This window comes from Chionomys nivalis, chromosome 6 (genome assembly GCF_950005125.1).
Source record: "Chionomys nivalis chromosome 6, mChiNiv1.1, whole genome shotgun sequence".
Lineage (NCBI taxonomy): Eukaryota > Metazoa > Chordata > Mammalia > Rodentia > Cricetidae > Chionomys > Chionomys nivalis.
The window spans coordinates 90817793-90844355 of record NC_080091.1 but is presented as its reverse complement, the minus strand read 5'-3'; the positions used below and the strand labels follow the sequence as shown (position 1 = coordinate 90844355).

Sequence of the window (26563 nt, the reverse complement as noted above, 5' to 3'; positions counted from 1 at the left end):
TGGTTAGCAACAAACAAGTGGGTTTCATTGTGATGTTTTCAAACATGGACCATTATAATGTGTTCCTTCTTGCCCCTTCCCTGCCCTTAACCTACACACACACACACACACACACACACACACACAAAGACTCTCTCTCTCTCCTGACTCTCTCTGTCTCCTGAGCATCACCAGGATGCTTCCTGCCCACTTCCATCCACCATCCTCCACCCCTGGTCGTCAAATGCCAAAGATAATGTGCAGCAAATACTTCACTTTATCGCTTTATCTAAGTATCTACATTTATTTCAAATGGACAAATGAGTCATTAAAAGAACCAATATCATAAAAACACTTTTTCTTAATGTTCTGTTTTACAGGATTTCAAATTATTGGAGGGGAAAAGATGGGAAGGCTGGACCTAGGTGTGTTCATCAGTTCAGTTACCCCCGGAGGACCAGCTGACTTGGATGGATGCTTAAAGCCTGGTACTTCATATTTTGATATTTCCTGTGCTCTTTCTAATACATGAATTTGGACAGAGGGTAAAAGTAAATTTAGGCAAAACCAAAAGGATAAGAAAGGATGGAATTTCTAAGGTTTGCTATGAGTCTTGTGTTGTTGTTGAACATACATGACTGTGCATTTTCCAGGGGACCGCTTGATATCTGTGAACAGTGTGAGCCTAGAAGGCGTCAGTCACCATGCTGCAGTTGACATTCTGCAGAATGCACCTGAAGATGTGACCCTCGTCATCTCCCAGCCAAAAGAAAAGCCAACCAAAGGTAATGCCGTGGCAGTCCGTTCTAAGTCCCTCCATGCCTTGGCCCAGTTAGCTGGATCTAAGCTGTTTATTTCCTTCCTGGCAGTTTGACACGCGCTCGTCTAATTGCTGTAATGCATGCACCCATATCATTTTTTCATTTTGGATTTTTTTCTGTATCACTCATCTTCAGTAATATGAACAAAACTGAATTCAATCTTGTAAAATTGATGTCACTTACATTCCCGTATCTTGGTGTGTTCCTCTCTTCTTAGTCCCGTGAGAATGAGCCTTGCTGTCATTACGTGATTGTTGTAGTTACCTAATACTTTCCTATAAAGTCCTGTGCAAACGTCAACTTGTATGAAAAGGAAAATGATAAACCAGACATTTAGTAAAAACAAAACACCATATTCTTGTTGCTGCTTAAAGAATAGACAGTAGTGTCCCTCATCCTGCTCCACTTGTCCTGCCTGCCCCCCTCATGCTCCCTTCATCACACAGAATTGCTAAGAGGGTTGTGAGGACAGCGCATCTTGAAGCTCTCAGCCTGTGTGTGGTAAACAATGCCATGAGCAATAGCCAGCCAATCCACAATCTCTACTGTCCAGATTTCCCCTTTGACCAAATGCCCTGAACAGAGAGCAAATGGTGAAAATTAATACATTTCAGGTACATATTAAGAATGTAAATGTCTGTTTTGACTGTTTCAAAAATAGCAAAATGCTAGGTAATTAATAAATTACTTTCATCATTGAGATACCTTAAAAATATGTTAAAGAATTTAAAATTAGCCTGGTATTGTGGCACGTGCCTGTGAACCCAGCACTTGTGAAGCTGAGGCAGAAGGATTGCCACAGGTTTGAGGCCAGCTTAGGTTACATTGCAAGATCCTATCCCAGCAAACTAGAAAGAAAGAAAAAAAAGAACTGAAAATAGTTGAGGTAAATGCTAGGTATAATTTAGATGCTGGGCTAAAAAATGGAAAACAAAATTACCATGTGCTGAGCCATGGCATAAAAGTGTAGCTCAGACAGCGGTTTCCGCTTGTATTCAGTAACTGTTACATATGTGTGGATATATATGTCATGCACATTTGTAAATATTATATAAGCATTTGTATACTATAAACACTGCACACTCCAGCATAGGCAAGAACCTTCTACTCCTAAGCCACCGTATTTTACATGAAGGAGCAGCTGCACCTGGAAACTGATAGCGAAAGCAGCCAAGAATCTTTCCAAAGCAGAGCGTTGAGTCCTGTCTTTCTCCATCGCTTTAGACGGAGGGAATGTGTGAATTCAGTACATTCACTCCCCTAACTCCACCTCCACAGGAGTTTAATTTTCTTATAACAGATGCATTATAGAAAAGGTAGTCGTTTGTTCAGATATTTATTGAGTGTGTAGAGCATCCAAGGTACAAACCCCAGCCTTCGTGGAAATTAAACTTTTATCAGGCAGATGAGTACCCAGCTAGACAGTTGTTTAAATATATCTGTGCTACAGGAAGTCAAGTTGATAAAACAGCACTTGATGGGAGAGCCTTACCTAGTATGGAAACCAAAGACTTTCCTGTTTGTTTGTTTGTTTGTTTGTTTGTTTTGTTTTATCCATATTGAAGTGTGACTATGTAACCTTTTTCTTTAGGTAGCTACACTAATTTTATCATGATGTATCACTGTTCCACAGTGACACTAGTGTCACTTACAAAAAGACAAACCTTAAACAAGCTAGTCGTTTCACCAGTATGTCCTCCAGGCTTTCTGTCTCAATGATGTCACCAAAGAGAGAGGTTTTGTCATGGGGGCAGGATGTCTTGCTAAACGATCTCATGGTAGAGCTTGCGCACAGAGATGTTGGAGTTGCAGTGAAGACATGCTTACAGTGGTAGCAACCCACTCGTGGGGGTGGAGCCTCATGGTCTTATCACCCTACCGTAAACGGCCCCAGTCTCCAGCACATGCATACAAGCACACATCCGTGTTATGGCTGTCCTCTCTCCCTCTCTGCCAAGTTCTCTAAAGTGACCCTGTTACTATGAGCTTAATTAATGTAAAACATGTGCACCTGATGGGCACGTTTGTGTTATTGCAGTTCTCTGTCTGTTTGCCAAGTTCTTTACAGTGACATATTAAACTGAGCTTAACTTACGTAAAACACAGAATACATACTAAAACTCTGCTCCATTTCCTAAAGGAGACTGTCTGATGTATATGCCGTCTTCTCTGCTGTTGGCATTCGTGTGGTTCATATGTGTCTGATAAATGTAGAAGATGCACAACAGCATTCTCGCTGGAAACAAAGTGTTCTAACGCTAGTCTATGATCCTGTCTCTTGCATATTGGTTCATGCATTCAGGTTTTGACAGGTGTTACCAATTTACCTTGCAGAAATTTTATCAATTTTGAACTTCATGAATGTATCCATCTTCAAATGTGACATTGTATTTTATATTTTAAGAAATATTCATTTTATTTTCTGGGCATTGGGGCTTATGCCTTTAATTTCAACACTCAGTAGGCAGAAGCAGGAAAAATCTCGTGAGTTTGGCGCCAGCCTGGCCAACATAGCAAATACCAGGCCTGGTAAACATAGTGAGACACTATCTCAAAGAAATTTGTATGTGTGTGTGTGCATGCATGTGTGTATGCCCGTAAGCCATGTGTGTATGTGTATGCATGTGTATGTGCATGTATGTATATGTGTGAATTTGTGTGCTTGTGTGTTTGTGTATGAGCATTGTATCACTTGAGTTATTGTGTCTTCTCATTGTTGGATCTTAACCTTTAGTGCCTTCTACTCCTGTGCATTTTGCCAATGGGATGAAAAACTACATGAAGAAACCTTCCTACGTTCTGGACAGTGCTGCAGACCCTGCAGAGGACCAGCCCTGGCCACGCGGCACCCTCAGGCACATCACAGAGAGTCCTTTCGGGCTCTCCGGGGGCCTGCGGGAAGGAAGCCTCAGCTCCCAGGACTCCAGGACCGAAAGTGCCAGCTTGTCCCAGAGCCACGTCAATGGCTTCTTTGCTAGCCATTTAGGTGACCGAGGCTGGCAGGAGTCCCAGCACAGCAGCCCATTCCTGTCCAAGGTTGCAGAGATTTTCTCCGACAGTAACCAGAGCAAAGCTAAAAGGCCAGGCCTTTCTGACACAACTGAACTCTCTGACCATGGTGATTCTGACATAGACGATACCACTTACTCCAGCAACCAGGATCATCAAACACCGAAAAAGGCATGGTTTGACGTTAGTGCCGGGGGGGAGGGGGGGGTCGCCTTTTTCATTTAACAATGCAGAAAAGTGGTGAATGTATTGGAGAGTCATATAACCTACTAAATGTTTGAGTGACTCTGGAAAGGAGGAGCAGTTTACAATGGGGTGTTAAAACCGTGTGGCTTCACCCGCATGAGTGGATTTCTGCCAGTGTGAGCTTGGCTGCACTGCTGCCTTGATGCTAACCTGAAGAGAAGCAGAGGCTTTGAACACTAACCCTGAAAGAGCTCTGCTCAGATTAGGATTCAACTCTTATAAATTAGTCATCGCTTACATATTTAACACGTCAATAAGGGAACTGCTTGTGACTAGTTCATGGGATGGGCAGGTGGGGTTACCATGGAGACTAAATTCTTCTGAAGTTCTAAGGTAACAGTAACAGCAGAGGAAACAGATCGTTCTAGAAATGATAGAAATATGAACTCACATTACAGGAAGGCTCAGAGGGGAAGTCAGCTTTGTTTCATTGAAATACAGTATCCCTCACAAGAGCCTCCTGCCCTCAGAAATGAAGCTTAGCCATTGCTCCCTTGTTTGGACTGAATCTGCAGACACAACAAAGTAAGGTCGGTTTAGTCCACTGGTCAGTACCAACTTTAAGGAGTGTGGGTGTGCATCACAAACTCAGGAACAGTGGTTCTAAGTGTCTCTCTGCCTTGTCTAGCTTCACTTTCTGGTGTGAGTTCTCTAAAGAGTAGAATAAGAGTGCCCTGTGCTGATAGTGTCCAGGAAGGCTCCTGGGCTCTGTGTCTGATACATTCTATTCCTTAATGCTTTGCTTTAAGAGAAAATTTTTCCCCAAAAAATATTTGTTTCCACTTACAGTTCATTTTGGCTCTTATTAGAAATCTTCTTTTGTTTGTGTTTCTTTGTTAAGGAACCTACCTCCTCCATGAATACATTCAACAAAATGAGCTTTAAAACCTGCTCTGCGTTACCTCCTAAGCCTGGAGAAGTCTTTGAGGTTGAACTGGCTAAAAATGATAACAGCTTGGGAATAAGTGTCACGGTACTGTTTGCCAAGGTTTTCACATTTTCTCTTCTTCACTTCCAGAAGTCTAGTGTAGCCCAACTTGCTAGTTGAATTATTTTGCTTCAGATGGGACATTTGTCAAATGTTTCCAAAATTGAAGAATTGACTATCTTAAAGCTTTTTATAAAATTTGTGCACTGCTTTTTATCCTCGTTGTTGAAAACACCTGGCAGTCGCCTGTTCTCCATATGTCTCGTACTTGAGCACATGTTTCTTGTGCTCCTCACAGCTGCTGCGTGAGTGTGAAATTAGGAGCTGCTGTCTCTTTATCCCATGAATGACTAACGACCAGGATATTTATATGATAATTCTCTCCAAAATACATACTGCCTTGTTTAAAACCTTCATCACCACAATGAAAACCTTAAAATGAGAGGTTCAGAACTGTGAATATATCTTTAATATAATGGAGATATGTACATAAGCTATTTGATAAAATTACTTTGGGATTCTATGTTATTCCTGAATTGCAGCTTTATCATTAATCACATTATAAGAGCGACTGCCCATTATGTAAAGCAGTTGAAGCAGGACTGTGACATCCTGAGAGCAAAGCCTAGTTCCTGCATCTAGACTCCAGAGCTTCCCACTCACCCCTGCGTTCTTTATGATTACATCATTGTTTTATGATGAAAGAATAATATGTTTTCATGAAAAGTAGAAAACAATCTACTAGACCTTACTTGTAGCGTCTTTTTAAAAGCGTCTCAGGATCTGGAGATGTGGCTCAGTGGCCAAGACTACTGGCTGTTCTTCCAGAGGACCCAGGCTGATCCCCAGCACCTACATAGTAGCTCACAACCATCTCTAACTCTAATTCTAGAAGATCTAGCACCCTCTTCTGGCCTCCTTGGGCACTGTACATGAGCCAGAACACTTCTACACATAAAGTACAAAACAGCAACACAAATTACTTATCCAGGTGGTGGTGGTGCACGCCTTTAATCCCAGCACTCGGGAGACAAAGGCAGACGGATCTCTGTGATGTCATCTATCGGTCTTGTCTACAGAGTGAGTTCCAGGACAGTCAAAACTACACAGAGAAACCCTGTCTCAAAAAAACAAAACAAAAACAAAACAGGAAAAACTGGCTCCCAACTATAGCCTAGCACTGGTAACAATCAGGGCTTACTGATCTATCCAGCTCAGGCAGTGGGTTCCAGAGAGGGACTCTACCTCAAAAATTAGAGAAGCAGTCAATAAACACCCGATATTGACCTCTAGCCTAACATGCACATACACACACACACTTGTGTATGCATGCACACATGAACACACACTCGTGTGCGCACACACACAGTCTTTTCTACCAAAGTCTTTTTTGTTTGTTTGCTTTAGGTTTTTTGTTTTGTTTTGTTTTTTAAGACAGAGTCTATCCATGTGGCCCTGCCTGGTCTGTAACCCAACAATAAAGCCTAGGCTGGCCTGGAACTCACAGAAATATACCTCTGTCTGGCTCCAGAGTGCTGGGATTAAAGGTGTGCACCACCACTCTCAGCCTCTTTTAAGATAAAAGAAAGACTGCTTTTTCCTTAACTAAAGGGATTTGCTCTCAGATTCGCAAATACATAGATGGACCTTGCTTTCTGCTTACTCATAATGCATGACTTAGAAAGGAGGAACAGATCCTTATCTAGTCAATATGTAGCATTTTGACACTTTCTGAATTCAGTAAAGAATTGGGGATTGGGGAGGAGAAAGAACAAAGGAACAAACAGACTTTGCTTTTGGAGCACTTAGCTAACAGTGTTGCTGGGTATTTGAATAACTGAACATAGTGATACAATGTCACAGCTTTCTCTGATGACTTGAACCCTTCCTAGGGCTTGCCTGTGAAAGCATGCACACAGTTTTCATGTTAACAAGTGCTCCTTTGTCTTTTCTGTGTAGGGAGGTGTGAATACCAGTGTCCGCCACGGTGGTATTTACGTGAAAGCCGTTATTCCCAAAGGAGCAGCAGAGTCAGATGGCAGAATTCACAAAGGTATGTTGTTTATATGGAAACAGGAATTGCAGCACAAATATTACAATAAATAGAAATTAAGGCCAAGTGTGGTGCTGCACACTTTTAATCCCAGCACTTGGGAGGCAGGAGCAGGGAGATCTCTGAGTATTCAGCCCTCTGCATAGTGAATTTCAGGTCATCCAGGGCTGCATAGAGAGACCCTGTCTCCAAAACAGCCAGGAAGGAAGAAAGATGACATTACAGTGATCAGAACCTTGGGGTCATGTACAAACATTTTAAAAAGCGCCCTGGTGCCACAGCAGCAGGTCATCTTCCAGCCTGTTCATCAGCCGCAGCAAGTGACTTCTTTCCCGCCAGCAGCACAGTGCCGGACAGAGGACGGCCGACAGCAAGCGTGGTGTGTATGTGACTGGAAACGTGCTTCTAGTCTGTGCGTTTACACTTCCGCTTCTCTTTTTTTTTTTTTTTTTTTTTTTTTTTTTTTGGTTTTTCGAAACAGGGTTTCTCTGTGGTTTTGGAGCCTGTCCTGGAACTAGCTCTTGTAGACCAGGCTGGTCTCGAACTCACAGAGATCCGCCTGCCTCTGCCTCCCGAGTGCTGGGATTAAATCCGCTTCTCTTTCTTCATGACTTAAGGGCACTGCTATAAATCCGTATTACTCTAGCCAGGTAGTGATGCGTACCTACAATCCTGCACTTGGGTCGTCACACAGTGTGACCAGCCTGGGCGGGGCAGGCCGCACTGTCACAACCACTGAGGTTATTAGCAGTTCCTTCCTGCGTTCTTTCCAGTTATCAGGAGTACTTCAACAATGTTCAGTTCTCTCTGTAGTGTGGAGCGGCAGGCCGCTTCCCTGCCGCCCCAGCTCCCGGCCGCCAGCTAGCTTATGCCCTAAAATAATTACACGGAAACTGTATTCTTTTAAACACTGCTTGGCCCATTAGTTCTAGCCTCTTATTGGCTAATTCTCACATCTTTGATCAACCCATTTCTAATAGTCTGTGTAGCACCACGAGCTGGCTTACCAGGAAAGATCTTAACCTGCGTCTGTCTGGAATGAGAGAATCATGGCGACTGCCTGACTCGGCTTCTTTCTCCCAGCATTCTGTTCTGTCTACTCCGCCTACCTAATTTTCTGTCCTATCAAAGGCCAGGCAGTTTCTTTATTAATTAACCAATAGACATATGACCCTTCTCCATCATCTCTCCACATTTGTCTGAGTCTCTCTGAAGCATAAAAACTCAGAGACAGAAATTGGGGTTCAATCTAAAGATCCAAAAAGCAAAACAACCAGCCACTGGTTCCTACCTCGACCTCAGTCTGAAATGGTTGTCCTGCCTCCAGGAATCTCAGAATGAGACTGTGTGTGAGAGCTGTTCCTCCCTTTCCCTAATCCTCTCTAGGGCTGGGATTAAAGGCATGCACTGCCCTTTTTCTATGACATAGACTAGTGTGGCTACTGGGATTAAAGGTGTGTGTCACCACTGCCTGGTCTGTAAGGCTGACCAGTGAGGCTGTTTTACTCTCTGATCTTCAGGCAAGCTTTATTAAAACACAATTGAAATGCCACTACATCTCTCCCCAAATAAATACGAAAAAACACTGGATATTAAAAACCCTATAGATTTTTTTCTTAACGATTCTCTTCTTTTGAAACAACTTCCTAACTTACAGGTGATCGGGTGCTTGCCGTTAATGGAGTCAGTCTAGAAGGAGCTACCCACAAGCAGGCTGTGGAAACACTACGAAACACAGGGCAGGTAAGAGATCATTGTAGCTACCTGCTAAGAGAGCTTAGCCCACAGCAGTTAGAGACCTGCTAGTCAGGAAGCCAAGGCAGGCAGCACAGTCACTCGGCACCGTGTTGCTCTTGCTGTGTCCTTCTAGTTGGAAGCACGGATTCCGATGAGCATCTCCACCAAGGAGCCGATTCTGGGCAGTGTTTGGCGCTGCTTTAGCCAGTAGCTGGTGGGAAGGCGTGGAGACTGACTGTATTTTCAGATGTTTCACAAACATCTACAAGTGTCTAATCATCTTTCAACCTAAAAGCTGATTTCATTGTTCAGTATATTTTCTATCGGAGTTGAGCAAATTATTTATAATGGTATTTATAATTACTGCCGAGTGTCTTTGCCCTAGCCACCCAAATTATCTATAATACACACACATATATTTGGGTATTATATTATATTATATATACACATGCATATAACATGTGTGTATTTGACATGTTTTATAATAGCTTTTCCTTTTATTCATGCAGAAAATAATAAAATCTTTATTTTTGAGACTTTCAGTTCCTTTTTTCTGTTACTGTGCTTTTTTTGACTCTGTGCCTATATTTTGGTGTAGAGTTGATTCCTTTATTATACCTCCAACAACGCGAAGTCCTAGAACTTAATCTAGCTTACTGGTCTTCTCAGGTAACAGTGCCCTGTTCCATTTTCTCAGGTGGTCCATCTATTGTTAGAAAAGGGGCAGACATCGACATCCAAAGAACACGATCCTACAGACCCACAGTGCGTCTCTCCAGACCAGGATGCCCCAGGCCAATGCCCAGAAAAGACAGTGCAGAAAACAGCTCATGGCAAAGACTACAGCTTCATGACTGAAGGTCAGGCCTCGCCATTCAGGTCATGTGACTACAGTTCTCAGTCTACTCCAGTTCATACTTCAGTGTCTCTGTTCTTGTCAAACTTGTAAAACTCAGGCAGCACCAGCCTGACCAAAACACAGGTGAAATCATGCCTGAATGTGGTCATTAGTAATACCTTAAATAGCTGTCAGTATTTCTACACACAGCAGTAATTTATCCTGAAATGTTCATCTGGTTTGTTGAGACATGATTCGTGTCTCATTCATAAAAGAGCAGCCCTCTCACTGCAGAGAGCAGGGTATACAGCAGCTACAGAATATAGTTGTCAAGTTTTAAATGAAATTCAGTAAGGAAAAATTAAGTATTAATAATTGTTGAAAATGGCTTCAAACCCAACTGCACCTTAAGGTTTTGTTTGTTTATTTGTTTTGGGTTTTGACTTTGAAAGAGGATCTCACTTCATAACTCAAGTTGGCCTTGTTCATGGATAACCCATGCCAGCCTCAGTTTCCCAAGTGCTAGGGTTACAGGCGTATGCCACCACACCTACCTCTAAATTTTTTGTTACCCTGCACAGAAATCTATTTAGATTTTCCAAATGCTGTTCTTCTTAACAATGTGCCAGCCTTTATAGCCATAATAATAATTGGTAATATGCCAAGAAAAGAAGGCTGATGCCATATGAGTTCTCTTGAGGCTGGTGCGCCCTCTGCTCCGAAATCCTTTAAGCAATTCCTGTGTTCTTACTCTAGAATTGGTGATGGTCATGGTCAGGAATGTCTTCTCTTATTCCCTGGATGAGTGTAAAGCTTAGGGCACCCAGATCTGTCTGACCCTGAGCTGTCCCTGCTTCACCACACTCACTCACTCCCTCTTTGGGTCGTTTTCTTCTGCTTTGAACTCTGTTCCTGTATCTTACATGTGAGGGTTTTCTGGAATGTCATCATAACATATCCATATTAAAATAGACTCTGCAGAAGCATGCTGGCATCATCTTACTCTCCTCACCCCAAGCTGGCATTTGTTCTGGTGTTCTTTTTGTTGTTGTTGTTGTTTGTTTGTTTTTTAAGATGGGGTTTCTCTGTGTATCTTGGCTGTCCTGGAACTCACTCTGTGGACCAGGCTGGCCTCATATTCACAGAGATCCACCTGCCCCTGCCTCCCAAGTCCTAGGATTAAAGGCATGTGCCACCATGCCCAACTGTTTTAGTATTCTCAATGTCTCTCTTCATACCTGAATTCCTTGTGATCCTCCCCTCCCCATTTTTAACTTAGTGCGCCCTCTTGAAACACATGGCATTGAAACCCCGCTCCACTTAGAGAACCTTGCTTTACAAACACTTCCCATTCAAACAGTTAATTCGAGTTTTATGAATGGGGTTGGGGAAACTGCTCAGTCTGTCATTGTCTACAAAAAAAGCATGAAATTCTGAGTTTGTAGCATGAATTCGAATTGGTCTTTATAATAAAAACCCGGAGTCAGATATTGGGGTGGATGCTAAAAGATCGGAGAAGTAAAGGAGCCAGCTGTTGGAGAGACTTCTTACCTCTGCTGTATCCTTAGACTGAAGGGGGCAGGGCAAGGTCCTGGCTCCATGAATGCTCAGACTCAATGCTTGAGCTCCTGTCTTTCCCACCTTATATTCCTCTCTCCACCCAACCATATTCCTTCCTGTCTCCACCTCCCTAGTGTTGGGATTAAAGGCATGGGATCCCAAATACAGGAATGAAAAGTGTGAGCCACCACCGCCTGGCTCTGTTTCTCTTTTAGGCTGGATCAATTTCATGTAGCCCAGAGTAGCCTCGAACTCACAGAGATCTGTCTCTCTCTGCCTCCCGAGTGCTGGGATTAAAGGTGTGCACCGCCACTGCCTGGCTCTATGGCTAACTAGTGCCTCGTTCCACACTCTGATATTCAGGCAAGCTTTATTTGTTAGATCATAAACCACACCAGCACCACATACGAAAACTGGGCATGGTGGATATATCTGTAATATTAACTGGCACCAGTACCATACCCGTGAACTCCTCTGAAAGACCCTGTCTCAAGAAATAAAACAACAGGTAGAGAGCGGCGGAGAAGAGCACTTGGCGCCCACCTCTTGCTTTCGTACATGCATTCACACCCACACTCCACACGTGTGCACACATCACACCACATCACACACATGCGTGCACACATCACACCACATCACACATAGATGCACGCATCACACACAGATCACACACATGCATGCATTCATACCCACACTCCACAAGCGTGCACACATCACACCAGGTCACACACATGCATGCATGACACACATGCACAGATCTCACACATGCATGCATTTGCACCCACACTCCACACACATACACACATCACACACACACAGATCGCACACATGCATGAGTCACACACATGCATCCATTCATACCCACACTGCATACACATGCACACATACCAACAAATAAAAAAGGTTTTCTAACGATAGGAAGAGTGTGTGACAATGCAGAAAGTTCCAATGAAAGCAGAAATACACGTTTTTCTGTCTATATGTACACACACTTATTAATATTTAACTTTTCAACTTTCTTCCCTAGATAATACATTTGAGGTCAAACTATTGAAAAACAGCTCGGGCCTAGGATTCAGTTTTTCTCGAGAAGATAATCTTATACCAGAACAAATCAATGCCAGCATAGTGAGAGTTAAAAAGCTCTTCCCTGGACAGCCAGCTGCAGAAAGTGGAAAAATTGATGTTGGAGATGTTATATTGAAAGTGAATGGAGCCCCGCTGAAGGGACTGTCTCAGCAGGTGAGCCGTGATCTTGGACGGGAGCAGTATTTCAGTGCTCTGAGGATGGGCCAATGGGTGAGCTGTTTGCTTCCTGCCAGTTTATCTCCGCATTCCTTTGCCATCTTTCCTCACACCCTCCAGGAGGTCATATCTGCTCTGAGGGGAACAGCTCCTGAAGTGTCCTTGCTCCTCTGCAGACCCCCGCCAGGCGTGCTACCAGAAATCGATACTGCGTTTTCGGTAAGGCTGTGGGATACTAACTTCTGTTGTACATTATGGGTCGAGTGGTGTGCTGAGCAGATCTGCTGGCTTCTGCCGTCGTTTCCTGGTGGGTTGGTGCACTGGGTATCACACCTCGATACTGAACAAGGAACTGCCACCGCGTGTGTCAGACTCTTCCCGCACACTCCGTCTTTGCCATGTCATCCTCCTCTCTCTCCACTCTCTCAATTCTGAACTTCTAGAGAGCTAGACTTTCAGGGATTTTCTAAGTGTAGCAGACTTGACCAGACAGTAAGTTACAAAAGTGTCGTGTCCGTCTGTTCACTGAGCTAAACAGAGAACAGTCCTTCTCATTTGCATGTGGGTAAAAATGAGAGTTGAGCAGTACCTGAGGTTAGTGCCCTGCACAGCTTTCTCAAGAATCTTGCTGCTGTGAGCCTCCCTTAGTGCAGAAGCCGTGCTTATCACAGTGTAGACCAGGTAGTGGTAGAGGATTTGGCGCTGAACGGCCATCTCTGTGTCACCTCTGCAGCTCTGGAAACAGTGGGGAAGCCATGGCTGGGAAACGGTGCACAAGACTGGACCAGCCAACAGTCAATCATATAGAGGGACTTAAGAGGTTCCAGCCCTCCCTGAGGGACTGGTTGTTTGGTGGGTGTCGTTTCTTCAGTGGTGTAGCCAGCCCCAGAAAAGTCGTCTGTGCCCCAGTGAGTGACTTCCCACTTGTACTTCGGCAAGGAACGAATCAAACTCCATGGGTGACACACACACAGATGGCGCCAATAAAAGAGGACTTGTTGTGAAAAGGGTTCGAGCAGGGGAGGGGGAGTCAGAGATGAGAATCGGATGGAACTGAGAAAAGCTCAGTAAAGAAGTCATTGAGATTATTTGTCCCTTAAAAAGAATCAGAATCTAGAAAAAAAGGCTATATTTATTTCTTCTATGTCACAGAGTAATTTAAGAATCTAAAAATGTGTTCTGATGGCATTTTACAAGAGAATCTGTCTTTGATCTGTCGGCTTAAAGGGGGCTCTGCTCCCAGTGGTGCCTTCTGGCTCTGGAGGAAGAGGAGACTGAGCCAGGCACTCTCACCCTCATACGGGGGCAGGGGGATGAGGCCTGCGAAGAGGACATAACAGCAAAGTGTTTCTGAAACTTTCATTAGAAGTAGCATTTGAAGGAACCACATTGAAGGGACTGGAAAGGGCACAGACCACTCTTGCAGAGTCCACCGCCAACTGCCTGAAACTCCCAACGCCAGGGAACCTCATGCCGTCTTCTATTCTCCCCAGACAGGTGCACACATGTGCACATGCACACACACACTTAGACACACACAACAAAGACTACATTGATTTGAAGCATCAGATAGGATGGGTTGAATGTAACACACTTGAGTACATCAATTGATCAAGTATTTCTAGAAACCAATTTAGAAATATTTTAAAAGGCCTTTGAAAACATCCTATGCACAACAGCCTAGACAGTTGCAGAGAAAAGCAAGTCACAGGGAAGTTTTCATGCATACATGCGTAGAGCCTCGCCTAGATTTCTGTTAGTGCAAACAACTGTGTATCCAGGAATGGAGGCTGAAATAAACGCAGCCCTCCATAAAACTATGATAAACTCAGTGTGTTTCCAAAGCACATTTTAAAACTTCAGAACAGGGCAGGAGAGAAGACTTAGTAGTTAAAAACATTCATTGTTTGTCCAGAGGACGCCAGTTCAGATCCCAAGACCCAGGTTTAACTCCTAGTACCCACATCAGGCAGCTCACAACTTCCGATAACTCCACTTCCAGAAGACCCTTTGCCATCTTCTGGCCTTTGTAGGACCATGCATGCACAATGCATGTACTCAGGCACATATAAAATCGTAAAGCTTCAAAGAACATACCAACTTTTTTTAACTTAGAAAATGTTCATGATAGAATCTAAATTTTGAAAATGGGATACAAAGTACAACATATAATTTTAATTCTAATTTTAAAATATAAGTCAGAGTTGGCAAGATGGCTCAGAGAGGAAAGGTACTTGTAATAGCCTGTCATCAGTGGGATCCCTGGATTTCATGTGAAGGTAGAAAGAGAGACCTGACTTTACAGAACTGTCCTCTCGGCTCCACACACATGCCATGGCACAGGTGGACACATGCACACATACAAATACCATGACACGGACACACATGCACACACACACATACCATGGCATGGTCACACACATATACACATGCACAAGGACACATGCCATAGTGTGGACACACATGTACACACACATAGACACACACACTTGTCATGGCACCCACGCAGGCACGCACATACCCCCCACACACACACACACAAAAGAAATAACTAAATTTTGAAAATAAAATATAAATCAGGCTGGTGAGATGGCTCAGCAGGAAAGGGCACCTGCTGGCAAGCCCAAGGACTTTAGAATCTCTCTTGGTGGAAAGAGAGAACCGATCCCCAGCTGTCCTCTGACCTTCACTATGCACTGTGGCATCTCCACACTGCACAGTTGTACGAAGAATGAGTTGATGCCAGTAGAACAGTGCTGCTCGTACAGCGTCAGCAGTTGTCACCTTAGAGTGCTCATCTTTAACGAGCATGAATTGCGCTCACTATCAGAATACTTAGATTTTGTATAAAGGACTGCTACTTAGCAGTTCCGTCAGCTATTGACCATTTCTGAAGTTAATGTATGTTGTCACGATCTGATGTCCTTCCATGTGTCCCTCTCAGACTCCGTTCCACTCTCCAGCACAAGTGTTTCTAAACAATAGTAAAGAGGCTTCTCAGCCGTCGCCCTTCTCCATGGAACCAGGCACCAGCTCGGATGAGAACGAGCTGTCTGGCAGAAACAAGGAGCAGCGCAAGTGTCCCTCCAGGAGAGAGAGCTCTGGTGACAGCAGCAGTGGAGAGGACGACTCTGCGAGCGCTCCAGCCAGGAGACCACAGGTCTCCTTGCCTTCAGCGTTGACTCAAGCTCCGAATAACATGCTGTCCCAGGCGCACAGTCAGCAGGAAGAACCCGCATGTGCCATGTTTTACCTCCCTCGGAAAACACCGAGCAAACCGGAATTTGAGAACAGGTATTGCCAGGGATGCGTGGTGTCCAGAGCACCCGGTGGTGTAGGAACGGCAGCAGCCATACGAATTGTTCCAAGAACGTGACATCTGGTGGGCTGGAGACGTGGCTTAGTTCCCAGCACCCATTCCGGGCAGCTCATAGCCTCAAAGAATTTCAGCTCCAGGGGATAGGGCAGCCTTATAGCCATGTACATACGTACACATGAAAAACACAGGTTTTTTTAACGGATGGAATGCTTGTGGATTCAGCATGGTTAGCAAGCAGTGGCTCATTAGAGGTCTTGCTGATGTGTCTCACAGTTTTAGTTAGCTCTCAAGAGCTAGCAGATGTAAGTTCTCCAGACACGCAGTGTGACCCTTGCTTCCATCTCGAGCATATTTGTTAGTTATTAAGAAAGTGGTTCCCCAATACAGTTTAAACAGAAAGAAAAGAGATATATTTAGGTAGTGATACTCAGAGAGGTTAGAATTACAAGGGGAAGCAAAGGAGGATTTGCAGATGACAAGATCAGGAGACAGGGGAAAGGACGTGTTTGAAAGCATAGGAGCCTGCAGGACAAACATGCAGCTACCTTGGCTGTTGGTGTCTGTGTGTTTATGTCCAACCACACTTGCCCACATTTCCCCCTCCCACCTCCCCTCCTTCCTCCCGTCTTGTCCCTACTTCCTTTGTTCCTGTTCTTTCATCCAAAGTGACCACAGGAACTAGGAGTATCATCCCAGTTACTTGGAAGACTAGGGGAGGAAAGATTTAAAGGCCAGCACAGACAACCTGTAAGACCCTCCTCAAATTAAAAAAAAAGGATTGTAAAGGGCAAGAGATAAGAACAGAATGCTTATTTAGCATGAATAAAACCCTAGGTTGAATCCCTGCTTTTGGAAAATAAATACTTTAGTAAATGGGTAAATGACCAGAAGAGTAAGATGTTCTTATTTCTCTTTTTCTTATTGAGTTGAAATCCAAATTAGACCCCTGATAACATTAGCTTCCATCTTGAATAACAACGAGGAATAGAAGGTATACTTATATCTAGCTTGTCTTACTGTCATTTTGCAGCTTAAAGAGCTTATTCAAAGTTGAACCTGCACAGAGAATCAGTAAATGGTAATATCAACATATAGTAGACATTGAGTAAACCCGTAGTCTAAAAGCTCGTGAGGCTCTCACTCAAATCCAGGCAGAAACATCCAACTGAGTGTTGGTTCTGAAATGTGCCCACAGATAGCACTGCTTCCTTTATCTCTGCAGCCATCCTTCTCTTCCTCCTCCACCGCTGGATGTCAGTCCTGGACAGACCTGTCAGCCCCAGTCAGAATTTTCTGCTTCTGACTCTGTTGGGAAATACTATACACATCTTGCTTCTGAGCTGAAGAAACCAGAAAACTGGACAACTTGGAAAAATGACTTGGGAAACCACCTTGAGGACTCTGAGCTGGTGAGCATCATTCTCTGTTACAAGCAATAAAACAATTGTCATTTTTCTCAATGAAGGTATAGATGTACGCATTTTCTGTTAGCTGGAGAAAAAAAAAACTGTTGTAAAGTAACTCACGTTACATTTACAAATGAATAACAGCCCTTACTGACATTTCCCTGGTGAGAAATTAGGGGAGGATGAAAAATGCTGTATATTGTTCGTGGCTTTCTCGCGGCCTTGCTGCCATCTTGGCAGACACTTGCAGACAAGTCCCCTAACTCTTCAGAGTCCAGCAGCTTTGGTTCTGCAGTCTTCTGACTTCAGAGGGCTGGAAACGACGGAATGAAGCAATGCATGTAAGACTCCTGCTACGGACAGGTGCTCATCACCGCTTCTTTTCCTGAATCTCTGAATTACCTACTGACTGTGTGTGTGTGTTTATGGGTGTATGCGTGTGCTCATGCATGTGGAGACCAGAGGGCAACCTCAGATACTGTTTCTCTGGAGCCATTATTTTGGTTTTTGTGAGACCAAGTCTCCCATTTGTCTGGAACTCAGCAACTGGGCTAAGCTAGTTGGCCAGAGAGCTCCAGGGATCTGCTTGTCGCTGCTTCTTTAAGGCTGGAATTATAAGCATACACCGTCATACCTGGCTTATACCTACTGAGTGTGTGTACATATGTGGGTGCACACGTGCGTGCCTGTACAAGCACACACACACACACATATTCACGTACGGAGGGTTCGTGCATGTGAAGACCAGAGGGCAGCCTTGAGTGCTGTTACGCATAAGTGCTGTTCACTTTGAAATAGGTTCCCCACTGTCCCAGACCTCACAGATTGGGTTAGTCTGGCCGGCCAGTCAGCCCCAGGGATCCCCGAGCACTGAGACTACAGGTCCTTGCACCACAGCCAGCTTTTGTGTGGAATCCAGTTCAGGCCCTCATGCTATGTATCCAGCACTTTACTGACTAAACTCTCTGCTTCGTGAGTTAGTGAGATTCTGGTGCTTGAATATAATTTGTCTTTAAATTTTTGTGTGTATGAGTGGAGTCTTTACACTGTAGTGTAGCCTTAAAACTTTACATAGAGAGAGAGAGATTGATATGGATTCACTTTGAGATTTCCATACATGGATAAAATGTGTGTTGATCACATTCACCGCCCCCCATTCTTTCCCACATACTCCTCCTAGATCCAGTCCCATCCGTCATCTCCACCCAAGCTCAGGTCCCCCTCTTTTATTTTATTTTATTTTTTTTAAATAACCCACCAAGTCCAGTTTGTGCTGCCCATGTACTCCCGGATGTGGGGCCATGGACAGGAGCACGGTTGACTTACCAGTGGCTACATTCTTAAAGAAAACAGTCTCTCTCCCTATCCCATCAACTTGTCAATGGCTCCTCAGCTGGGGGTGTGGACTCTTATAAGGAAAACATTTAATTCAGGGGGCTGGCTTACAGTTCAGAGGTTCAGTCCATTTCCATCATGGCAGGGAGCATGGCAGCATGCAGGCAGATGTGATGCTGGAGCTGAGAGTGTTATATCTTGCAACAGGAAGTTGACTGACTGTCACACTGAGGGAACCTTGAGCAAAGGAGACCTCAAAGCCCACCCATATGGTGACACACTTCCCCCAACAAGGTCACACCTCCTAATAGTGCCACTCCCTTTGGGGGCCATTTTCTTTTGAATCTCACAGTGTGTATCTCCCATTAAATCCAGTCAGAGAGCATTTGGTTACCCCGTTTGTACCACTGCTGTACCATGACTTATCTTGCCTTGCTTGTCACCAATAATAGTTACGAAACTTACATGTTCCCTGCTAGTAAGACTGTTGGTGACTTTCCACCCTGAAGCTGGCACAGCACCTTCCAGCCCCAGCTAGCCGTCAGGCAGGAGGTTTCCGTGTCCGGGACTAAGGTGTGTGGTGTTCAACAGCTGGATCTTACCATCAGGTTCTGCTGAATAACCAAAAATCATGGCCATAGATTACGTTGTTTTGGGGGTGTCTGTGACCTGCAAACAGCTTGTGGGGAAGTACCCCACACTTGGCACTGAGCTTTTTATTTGACAGCTTATGGCTTCTGGAAGAGATATTATCCTCAGAAATTCCAACTAAACTTTCTTAGGAAAAGCATAGCATGAACATAGGAACCTTATAAAACTGTAGATTTCCGTTCGGCTTTTTCAGCATTCTCAGTGTTGGTTAACCCCTCTGCAGCCTCAGCCCCCCCATCCCTTTCCCCAGTTCTTACCCCCGCCCCTACTTAAAGCATGAGTGTCTAAGCCTGCAAATCAAGATTAGAAAAAATTTCCAAGAATGATAATTCTTTCACATGAATTTAAAGTCAGACTTTTCCACTGTTTATTAGTCCAAAAATAGATGTTTATGTAAAAACATCATAAAATAAGTAAAAAGAGGAGGAAAGGCACCTATAATCTCACCATCCCCAAACCATAAAGATTTTAAATCAAAATAGTCTTTCCGTAATTTTCATTTTCATATAATCGTGTGGTAGGGTGTGTGTGTCTGTGTGTCTGTGTGTCACAGGGAGGATGGGTGGGTGTACATCAATATTTCGGTTTTATTCTTAGTAATAAAGTCTGTCATTGGCCATATAAGCATCCTCCCTTCTCAGCTGTTTGCTGTGCATCTTAATAAAAAGCGGCTATGGCACACGATCATCCAGACACTTCATGTTTTTACAAAAACATCAGCAAACAACAGCTTCCTTTTGTGTCTCCTGCCTTCTGTCTTGGTTGTTTAAAAATGTGGAGAATTTTTTGAAACCATCCACTCTAAAATGTAGTTTTGATTACCAGTACTTTCACTTTGGCTCCTTGCGTATCTTGTACATGCAAGAACAAAGGCAGGGCTGAGGTGCAGCTCTGGGGAAGGCCTTGCCTGGCATGTGTAAGGCTCTGAATTTGATCCTAGCTCTTCGAGATAGAAAAAAAAATAAAAGCTGAAGAAGAATAGGAAGGAGGGAGGGAAAGAGTCTTGAGACAAACACACAGTTTCATACTTAAAAATGTTACATGCTTGGAAAGAGGAACATTCTGTCTAGAATTGAGAAGACTTCTCCTGGCCAAGTAAAGTAAACTTAAGATTTGGGTTTCTCCTCTCTTAACCAAGGACAACAGTATTCATGTGTGTTTGTCTGTAGGACAAAGTAGACCCTTTTTAAATCAATCTGTTCTTTCTCTAGGAAGTCGAGCTTCCCATCACCCTAATTAAATCAGAAAAAGGAAGTCTGGGTTTTACAGTAACCAAAGGCAACCAGAGTATTGGTTGTTATGTCCATGACGTCATACAGGATCCAGCCAAGGGTGATGGCAGGCTGAAGCCTGGAGACCGCCTTATAAAGGTGAGACAAGCTGGGTGGTGGTGGCGCATGCCTTTAATCCCAGCACTCGGGAGGCAGAGGCAGACAGATCTCTGTGAGTTCGAGGCCAGCCTGCCTGGTCTAGAAGAGCTCGTTCCAGGACAGGAACCAAAAAAGCTACGGAGAAACCCTGTCTTGAAAAATCTAAATAAATTAATAAATAAAATAAAGGTGAGACATTGAGTGTGGAGGGACCGCTCGGTGGGGTAGGAGCACAGGGTGCTCTTCTAGAAGACCTGGGTTTGATTCCCAGCACCAGCATGTGGGTTGACAGCTTTCTGTAATTCCAGTTCCAGGAACCTCAGTGCCCTCTTGTGGCCTCTGCAGGCGTCAGGCACACAAGTGGTGCAGACATAGATGCAAGCAAAACACTCATGCATAAAATAAAATACGCTTTTAAATGAGACATTTAACATAAATGGGCATATTTGTACAAATACGGCTGTCCTAATCCCGTTTCTGTTACTACTGTGAAATTCCTTACACAAGCACACTTTTAAAAGAAAAGAAGTTTCGTTAGCTCACACTGTGGGAACTTTAAGGACATGGCACCAGCCTCTCAGCCCCAGTGAAGGCATCAAACCTGCCTTATTTAGGGTTTCTATTGCTGGGAAGAGACACCACCTTGACCAGAGTTGTGCAACTCTTAGAAAGAAAAACTTCTAGTTTAGAAGTTGAGTCCATTATCGCCATGTAGGTGACATGGTGGCATGCAGACAAAAATGGTGGTGGAAAAGGAGCTGAGAATTCTGCATTTTGATCCGAAGGCAAAGGATGTGCGTAGCTTGAGCAAAGGAGACCTCAAAGCCTGACCCCACCATGGCACGCTTTCTCCAACAAGGCCACACCCCCTAACAGAAATCCTCCCCGTGAGATTTTGGGGGCCAGTTACTTGTGTGAGAAAAGAGACCACATATCAAAAGGACGCCTGAGTGTCTGGGGTCCCACTGCTTTCTACAGGCACACCGTCTGACCCTCTGACCAGACTTCACCACTAACAGGTCCCACCACTGAAGACCACTGTCCTAATTAACATGAATTCTTTGGGGAACAAATCTGAGCCACATACAGACCCTATCAGTGACCGAAAGCAAGTCTGCACTGGAGAAGGAAGAAAGCTGAGTTAATATGATAGTTTCTCTGGTTTATGTTTTCATTGCCCACCGCATTAAACGTGAGAGGCTTCCATAAGACAGAGTGCCACACGCCTGTAATCCCAGCTCATGGGAAGGAAAAGCATTAGAACCAGGAAATAATTCAAGGTCACTCTTGACTGCCTAATGAAGTTAACATGAGACCCTGTCTCCAAAAAAGTGGGGTGGGGGGTCAGACACAAGGAATGTAGCCCAGTTGGTAGCATGCAGGTGTAGCTTGCATGAAGCCCTGAGTTCAAGCTTCAGCACTACCTAAACCCAGCTCGGTGGTACAGACCTGTAATTCTAGCCCTTACGATGTGCAGGCAGGGAGATAGGAAGATCATTCTCCATGACAGCCTTTATGCATGGCTGTTTGGGAATTGCTTCAACTGTAAGTCCTTTTTTAATCTCTTCAGGTCTCTCAAGTCCATGAGACAGCAAGTTTCTTAAATTCTAGAGGATAAGATTCCTATATTAACAAAACAGGTATGCATTCATTCGTTAGCGACTTTATGTTGTTTATAATAGCTTGATCTTTGTCCCTTTGATTTCTGCAGGGAAGAGGATTCGATAGAGTAGAGACTGTGTCACCTTACATCTCTTACTGGCTGATACAGGCTTTCATCAGATTTCCTGTTCTGAAAATCAGCACTGGTTTGCCTCTGTCTCGTTTGTAGGTTAATGATACAGACGTCACAAACATGACCCACACCGATGCCGTGAATCTGCTGCGAGCTGCACCCAAGACAGTCAGATTAGTCCTTGGGCGGATTCTGGAGTTACCCAGGATGCCAGTGTTTCCCCATCTGCTGCCTGACATTACAATAACATGCCATGGAGAGGAGTTAGGTAAGAAGAGCGCAAGCTTTGATCAGTATGGTTTTCTTGGCATCCTGTGACTGAGAAACAATGGTTTTCTGTTCTCTGAAGGTTTTTCTCTGTCTGGAGGTCACGGCAGTGCCCATGAAGTGGTATATATCAGTGACATCAACCCTCAGTCAGTTGCTGCTGCTGAAGGAGGTCTGCAGCTATTGGATATCATCCACTATGTAAACGGAGTCAGCACACAAGGGATGACCTTGGAGGAAGCGAACAGAGCACTGGACCTGTCCCTTCCTTCTGTGGTACTAAAAGCAACAAGGTACTGGGCCTTCCAAAATTCCTAATTCACAGTCATCTAAAGAGTAACATTAGAACAGAGTTCCTGAGAGAGTCTAAAAAAAACCAAACATATAAGTGTAGCAGCATGATTCCAGCTAATAGACAATTAGCACATATCAGAATGTCTTCAATTGCAAGTAACAGAAATATAGCTCAATTCTGTTTGACCAAGAAAGGGAATTTACTGTTTTGCATAATTTCCAAAGTAATAAAGTCGTCACTGGACTCCTTTGTTCTTCCCTATTATCCCATTTGTGTCAGTGTTCTCTGTGGTGGGTGGATGATTGTGTCCACTATAGTTATGTCTACCATGGCATAGTCATGAGTACAGACATGATTGTGTCCACTATAGTTATGTCTACCATGGCATAGTCATGAGTACAGACATGATTGTGTCCACTGTAGTTACGTCTACCATGGCATAGTCATGAGTACAGACATGATTGTGTCCACTGTGGTTATGTCTACCATGGCATAGTCATGAGTACAGACATGATTGTGTCCACTGTAGTTATGTCTACCATGGCATAGTCATGAGTACAGACATGATTGTGTCCACTGTGGTTATGTCTACCATGGCATAGTCATGAGTACAGACATGATTGTGTCCACTGTAGTTATGTCTACCATGGCATAGTCATGAGTACAGACATGATTGTGTCCACTGTAGTTATGTCTACCATGGCAGAGTCATGAGTACAGACATGATTGTGTCTACTGTAGTTGTGTCTACCATGGCATAGTCATGAGTACAGACACTATTGGGAAGCGTCATTCAGCACCCACAGTGCCCATGAATCTGGCTTTCTAGGTTGTAGACTAAGCCAAGGTATGGGAAGGGAGAACTGACAGTTGTGTTTATGAGTAATTTCTTCCAAAATATAAGTGTAACAGAAAACCATCAGTAGACTTTTTGTTCTTTTTAGACTGTGGTCGTTTCCATCGTCCCTGACCTGACTCTCTGTGTGTCTAAATGTTGGATTGATACACAGTTTTCCTTGGTGAAAGAGAATTAATAGGAAAAAGAAAGCATTTTGCGGAATTTCACATCACTGTCAAGCTTAGGTATAGGCTGAAGGCTTTACCTCAAAATCCGGAGTGGACTCTTCACTCAGTCCTGGAGTGACGTTCTGTCCCCGCCACCTGTCTTAGCTGCTGTCTCTACAGAGGTCATGTCCTCCATTTTCTTCCGTCAATTCTCTCCACTCTCGCCTTCTCTATAGTTCATGATAAATAACAGAAGCAGCAATGAAAGGACACGGTGTTATGTTGGGAGCTATACCGGGGGTAGTTTTATCCCAATTAGCTGCAAGCTAGTGACCCTAGCCTGATACTACTTCATGGATTTTGGAAAAGGATGTATTTCAAGAAGTAAAAGGACTTTTAATGCTAATGGCACAGCAAGCACTTCTGAGTTAAGTTGTCCAGTCATCTGTTACCATGTTCCTAAGAGGGATGAGCACACAGAGTCCAGTCATCTCTGTTACCATGTTCCTAAGAGGGATTAGCACACAGAGTCCAGTCATCTCTGTTACCATGTTCCTAAGAGAGGTGAGCACACAGAGTCCAGTCATCTCTGTTACCATGTTCCTAAGAGGGATGAGCACACACAGTCCAGTCATCTCTGTTACCATGTTCCTAAGAGAGGTGAGCACACAGAGTCCAGTCATCTCTGTTACCATGTTCCTAAGAGGGATGAGCACACACAGTCCAGTCATCTCTGTTACCATGTTCCTAAGAGAGGTGAGCACACAGAGTCCAGTCATCTCTGTTACCATGTTCCTAAGAGAGGTGAGCACACAGAGTCCAGTCATCTCTGTTACCATGTTCCTAAGAGAGGTGAGCACACAGAGTCCAGTCATCTCTGTTACCATGTTCCTAAGAGGGATTAGCACACAGAGTCCAGTCATCTCTGTTACCATGTTCCTAAGAGAGGTGAGCACACAGAGTCCAGTCATCTCTGTTACCATGTTCCTAAGAGAGGTGAGCACACAGAGTCCAGTCATCTCTGTTACCATGTTCCTAAGAGGGATGAGCACACAGAGTCCAGTCATCTCTGTTACCATGTTCCTAAGAGGTGAGCACACAGAGTCCAGTCATCTCTGTTACCATGTTCCTAAGAGAGGTGAGCACACAGAGTCCAGTCAGCTCTGTTACCATGTTCCTAAGAGAGGTGAGCACACAGAGTCCAGTCATCTCTGTTACCATGTTCCTAAGAGAGGTGAGCACACAGAGTCCAGTCATCTCTGTTACCATGTTCTTAAGAGAGGTGAGCACACAGAATCCAGTCATCTCTGTTACCATGTTCCTAAGAGAGGTGAGCACACAGAGTCCAGTCATCTCTGTTACCATGTTCCTAAGAGGGATGAGCACACAGAGTCCTGTCATCTCTGTTACCATGTTCCTAAGAAGAATGAGCACACAGAGTCCAGTCAGCTCTGTTCCTAAGAGAGGTGAGCACACAGAGTCCAGTCATCTCTGTTACCATGTTCCTAAGAGAGGTGAGCACACAGAATCCAGTCATCTCTGTTACCATGTTCATAAGAGGGATGAGCACACAGAGTCCAGTCAGCTCTGTTCCTAAGAGGGATGAGCACACAGAGTCCAGTCATCTCTGTTACCATGTTCCTAAGAGAGGTGAGCACACAGAGTCCAGTCATCTCTGTTACCATGTTCCTAAGAGGGATGAGCACACAGAGTCCAGTCGTCTCTGTTACCATGTTCCTAAGAGAGGTGAGCACACAGAGTCCAGTCATCTCTGTTACCATGTTCCTAAGAGAGGTGAGCACACAGAGTCCAGTCATCTCTGTTACCATGTTCCTAAGAGAGGTGAGCACACAGAGTCCAGTCATCTCTGTTACCATGTTCTTAAGAGAGGTGAGCACACAGAGTCCAGTCATCTCTGTTACCATGTTCCTAAGAGAGGTGAGCACATAGAGTCCAGTCATCTCTGTTACCATGTTCCTAAGAGGGATGAGCACACAGAGTCCAGTCATCTCTGTTACCATGTTCCTAAGAGGGATGAGCACACAGAATCCAGTCATCTCTGTTCCTAAGTGGGATCAACACAAGGATAAATGGCTGAGCTAAAACCTGCAGAAAGATTATGCACAAAAGTTAATTCTCAGTGGAGATACAGTTCAGTGGCTGAGGCTTTTAGTTCAGTCTCTAGTCAATAACAATAGTAATAATAATGACAGCAGTACTTACTATTCAGTTCTGTCAATAACAGTAGTAAAATAAGGACAGCAGTACTTGCTGAGCATGGTACTGTGTACATGCTTATGATTCCTGTACTTCGGAACCAGAAGCAGGAAGATCTGTAGTTCACATACCCTCACTATAGAACAAGACGGTCTATAGTTGACATACCTCACTATAGAACAAGACGATCTGTAGTTCACATACCCTCACTATAGAACAAGAAGATCTGTAGTTCACATACCCTCATTATAGAGCAAGACGATCTGTAGTTCACATACCCTCAGTATAGAGCAGCTCGAGGCCAGCCTGGACTAAGTAAGAAGAAAATGGAGAAGGGAAAAGAAAAATAAAAGGCCATCCTTCATTCCCCCCCCCCTTTTTTAACCTTTTGGAGGACAGGGTGAGGGAGGTGTGTGTACATGGTGTGGTGGTTTGAAGGTAAATGGCCCCCAAAGGGAGTGCCACTATTAGAAAGTGTGGTCTTGTTGCAGGAAGTGTCTCACTGTGGGGGTGGGCTTTGAGGTTTCCTATGCTCAAGAAACTCGCA

The 26563-nt window shown here is 44.2% G+C and overlaps 1 protein-coding gene across 4 annotated transcripts in view; it reads left to right on the top strand.

The window, feature by feature from the left end:
- Positions 1-26563, top strand: part of Ptpn13 (protein tyrosine phosphatase non-receptor type 13) — a 194951-nt gene that overhangs the window by 134127 nt on the left and 34261 nt on the right. For 2 of the 4 annotated variants that reach the window (XM_057771410.1, XM_057771407.1), the window contains 14 exons: positions 360-467; positions 633-764; positions 3535-3980; positions 4897-5028; positions 6943-7036; positions 8694-8779; positions 9471-9633; positions 12199-12413; positions 12537-12635; positions 15361-15710; positions 16958-17144; positions 20339-20497; positions 22329-22500; positions 22582-22792. In XM_057771410.1, the coding sequence (XP_057627393.1) occupies positions 360-467; positions 633-764; positions 3535-3980; positions 4897-5028; positions 6943-7036; positions 8694-8779; positions 9471-9633; positions 12199-12413; positions 12537-12635; positions 15361-15710; positions 16958-17144; positions 20339-20497; positions 22329-22500; positions 22582-22792 (2554 nt within the window). Of the gene's footprint in view, positions 1-359; positions 468-632; positions 765-3534; positions 3981-4896; positions 5044-6942; positions 7037-8693; positions 8780-9470; positions 9634-12198; positions 12414-12536; positions 12636-15360; positions 15711-16957; positions 17145-20338; positions 20498-22328; positions 22501-22581; positions 22793-26563 lie in introns of all 4 variants that reach the window. The other 2 variants (XM_057771408.1, XM_057771406.1) reach the window with 1 other exon arrangement.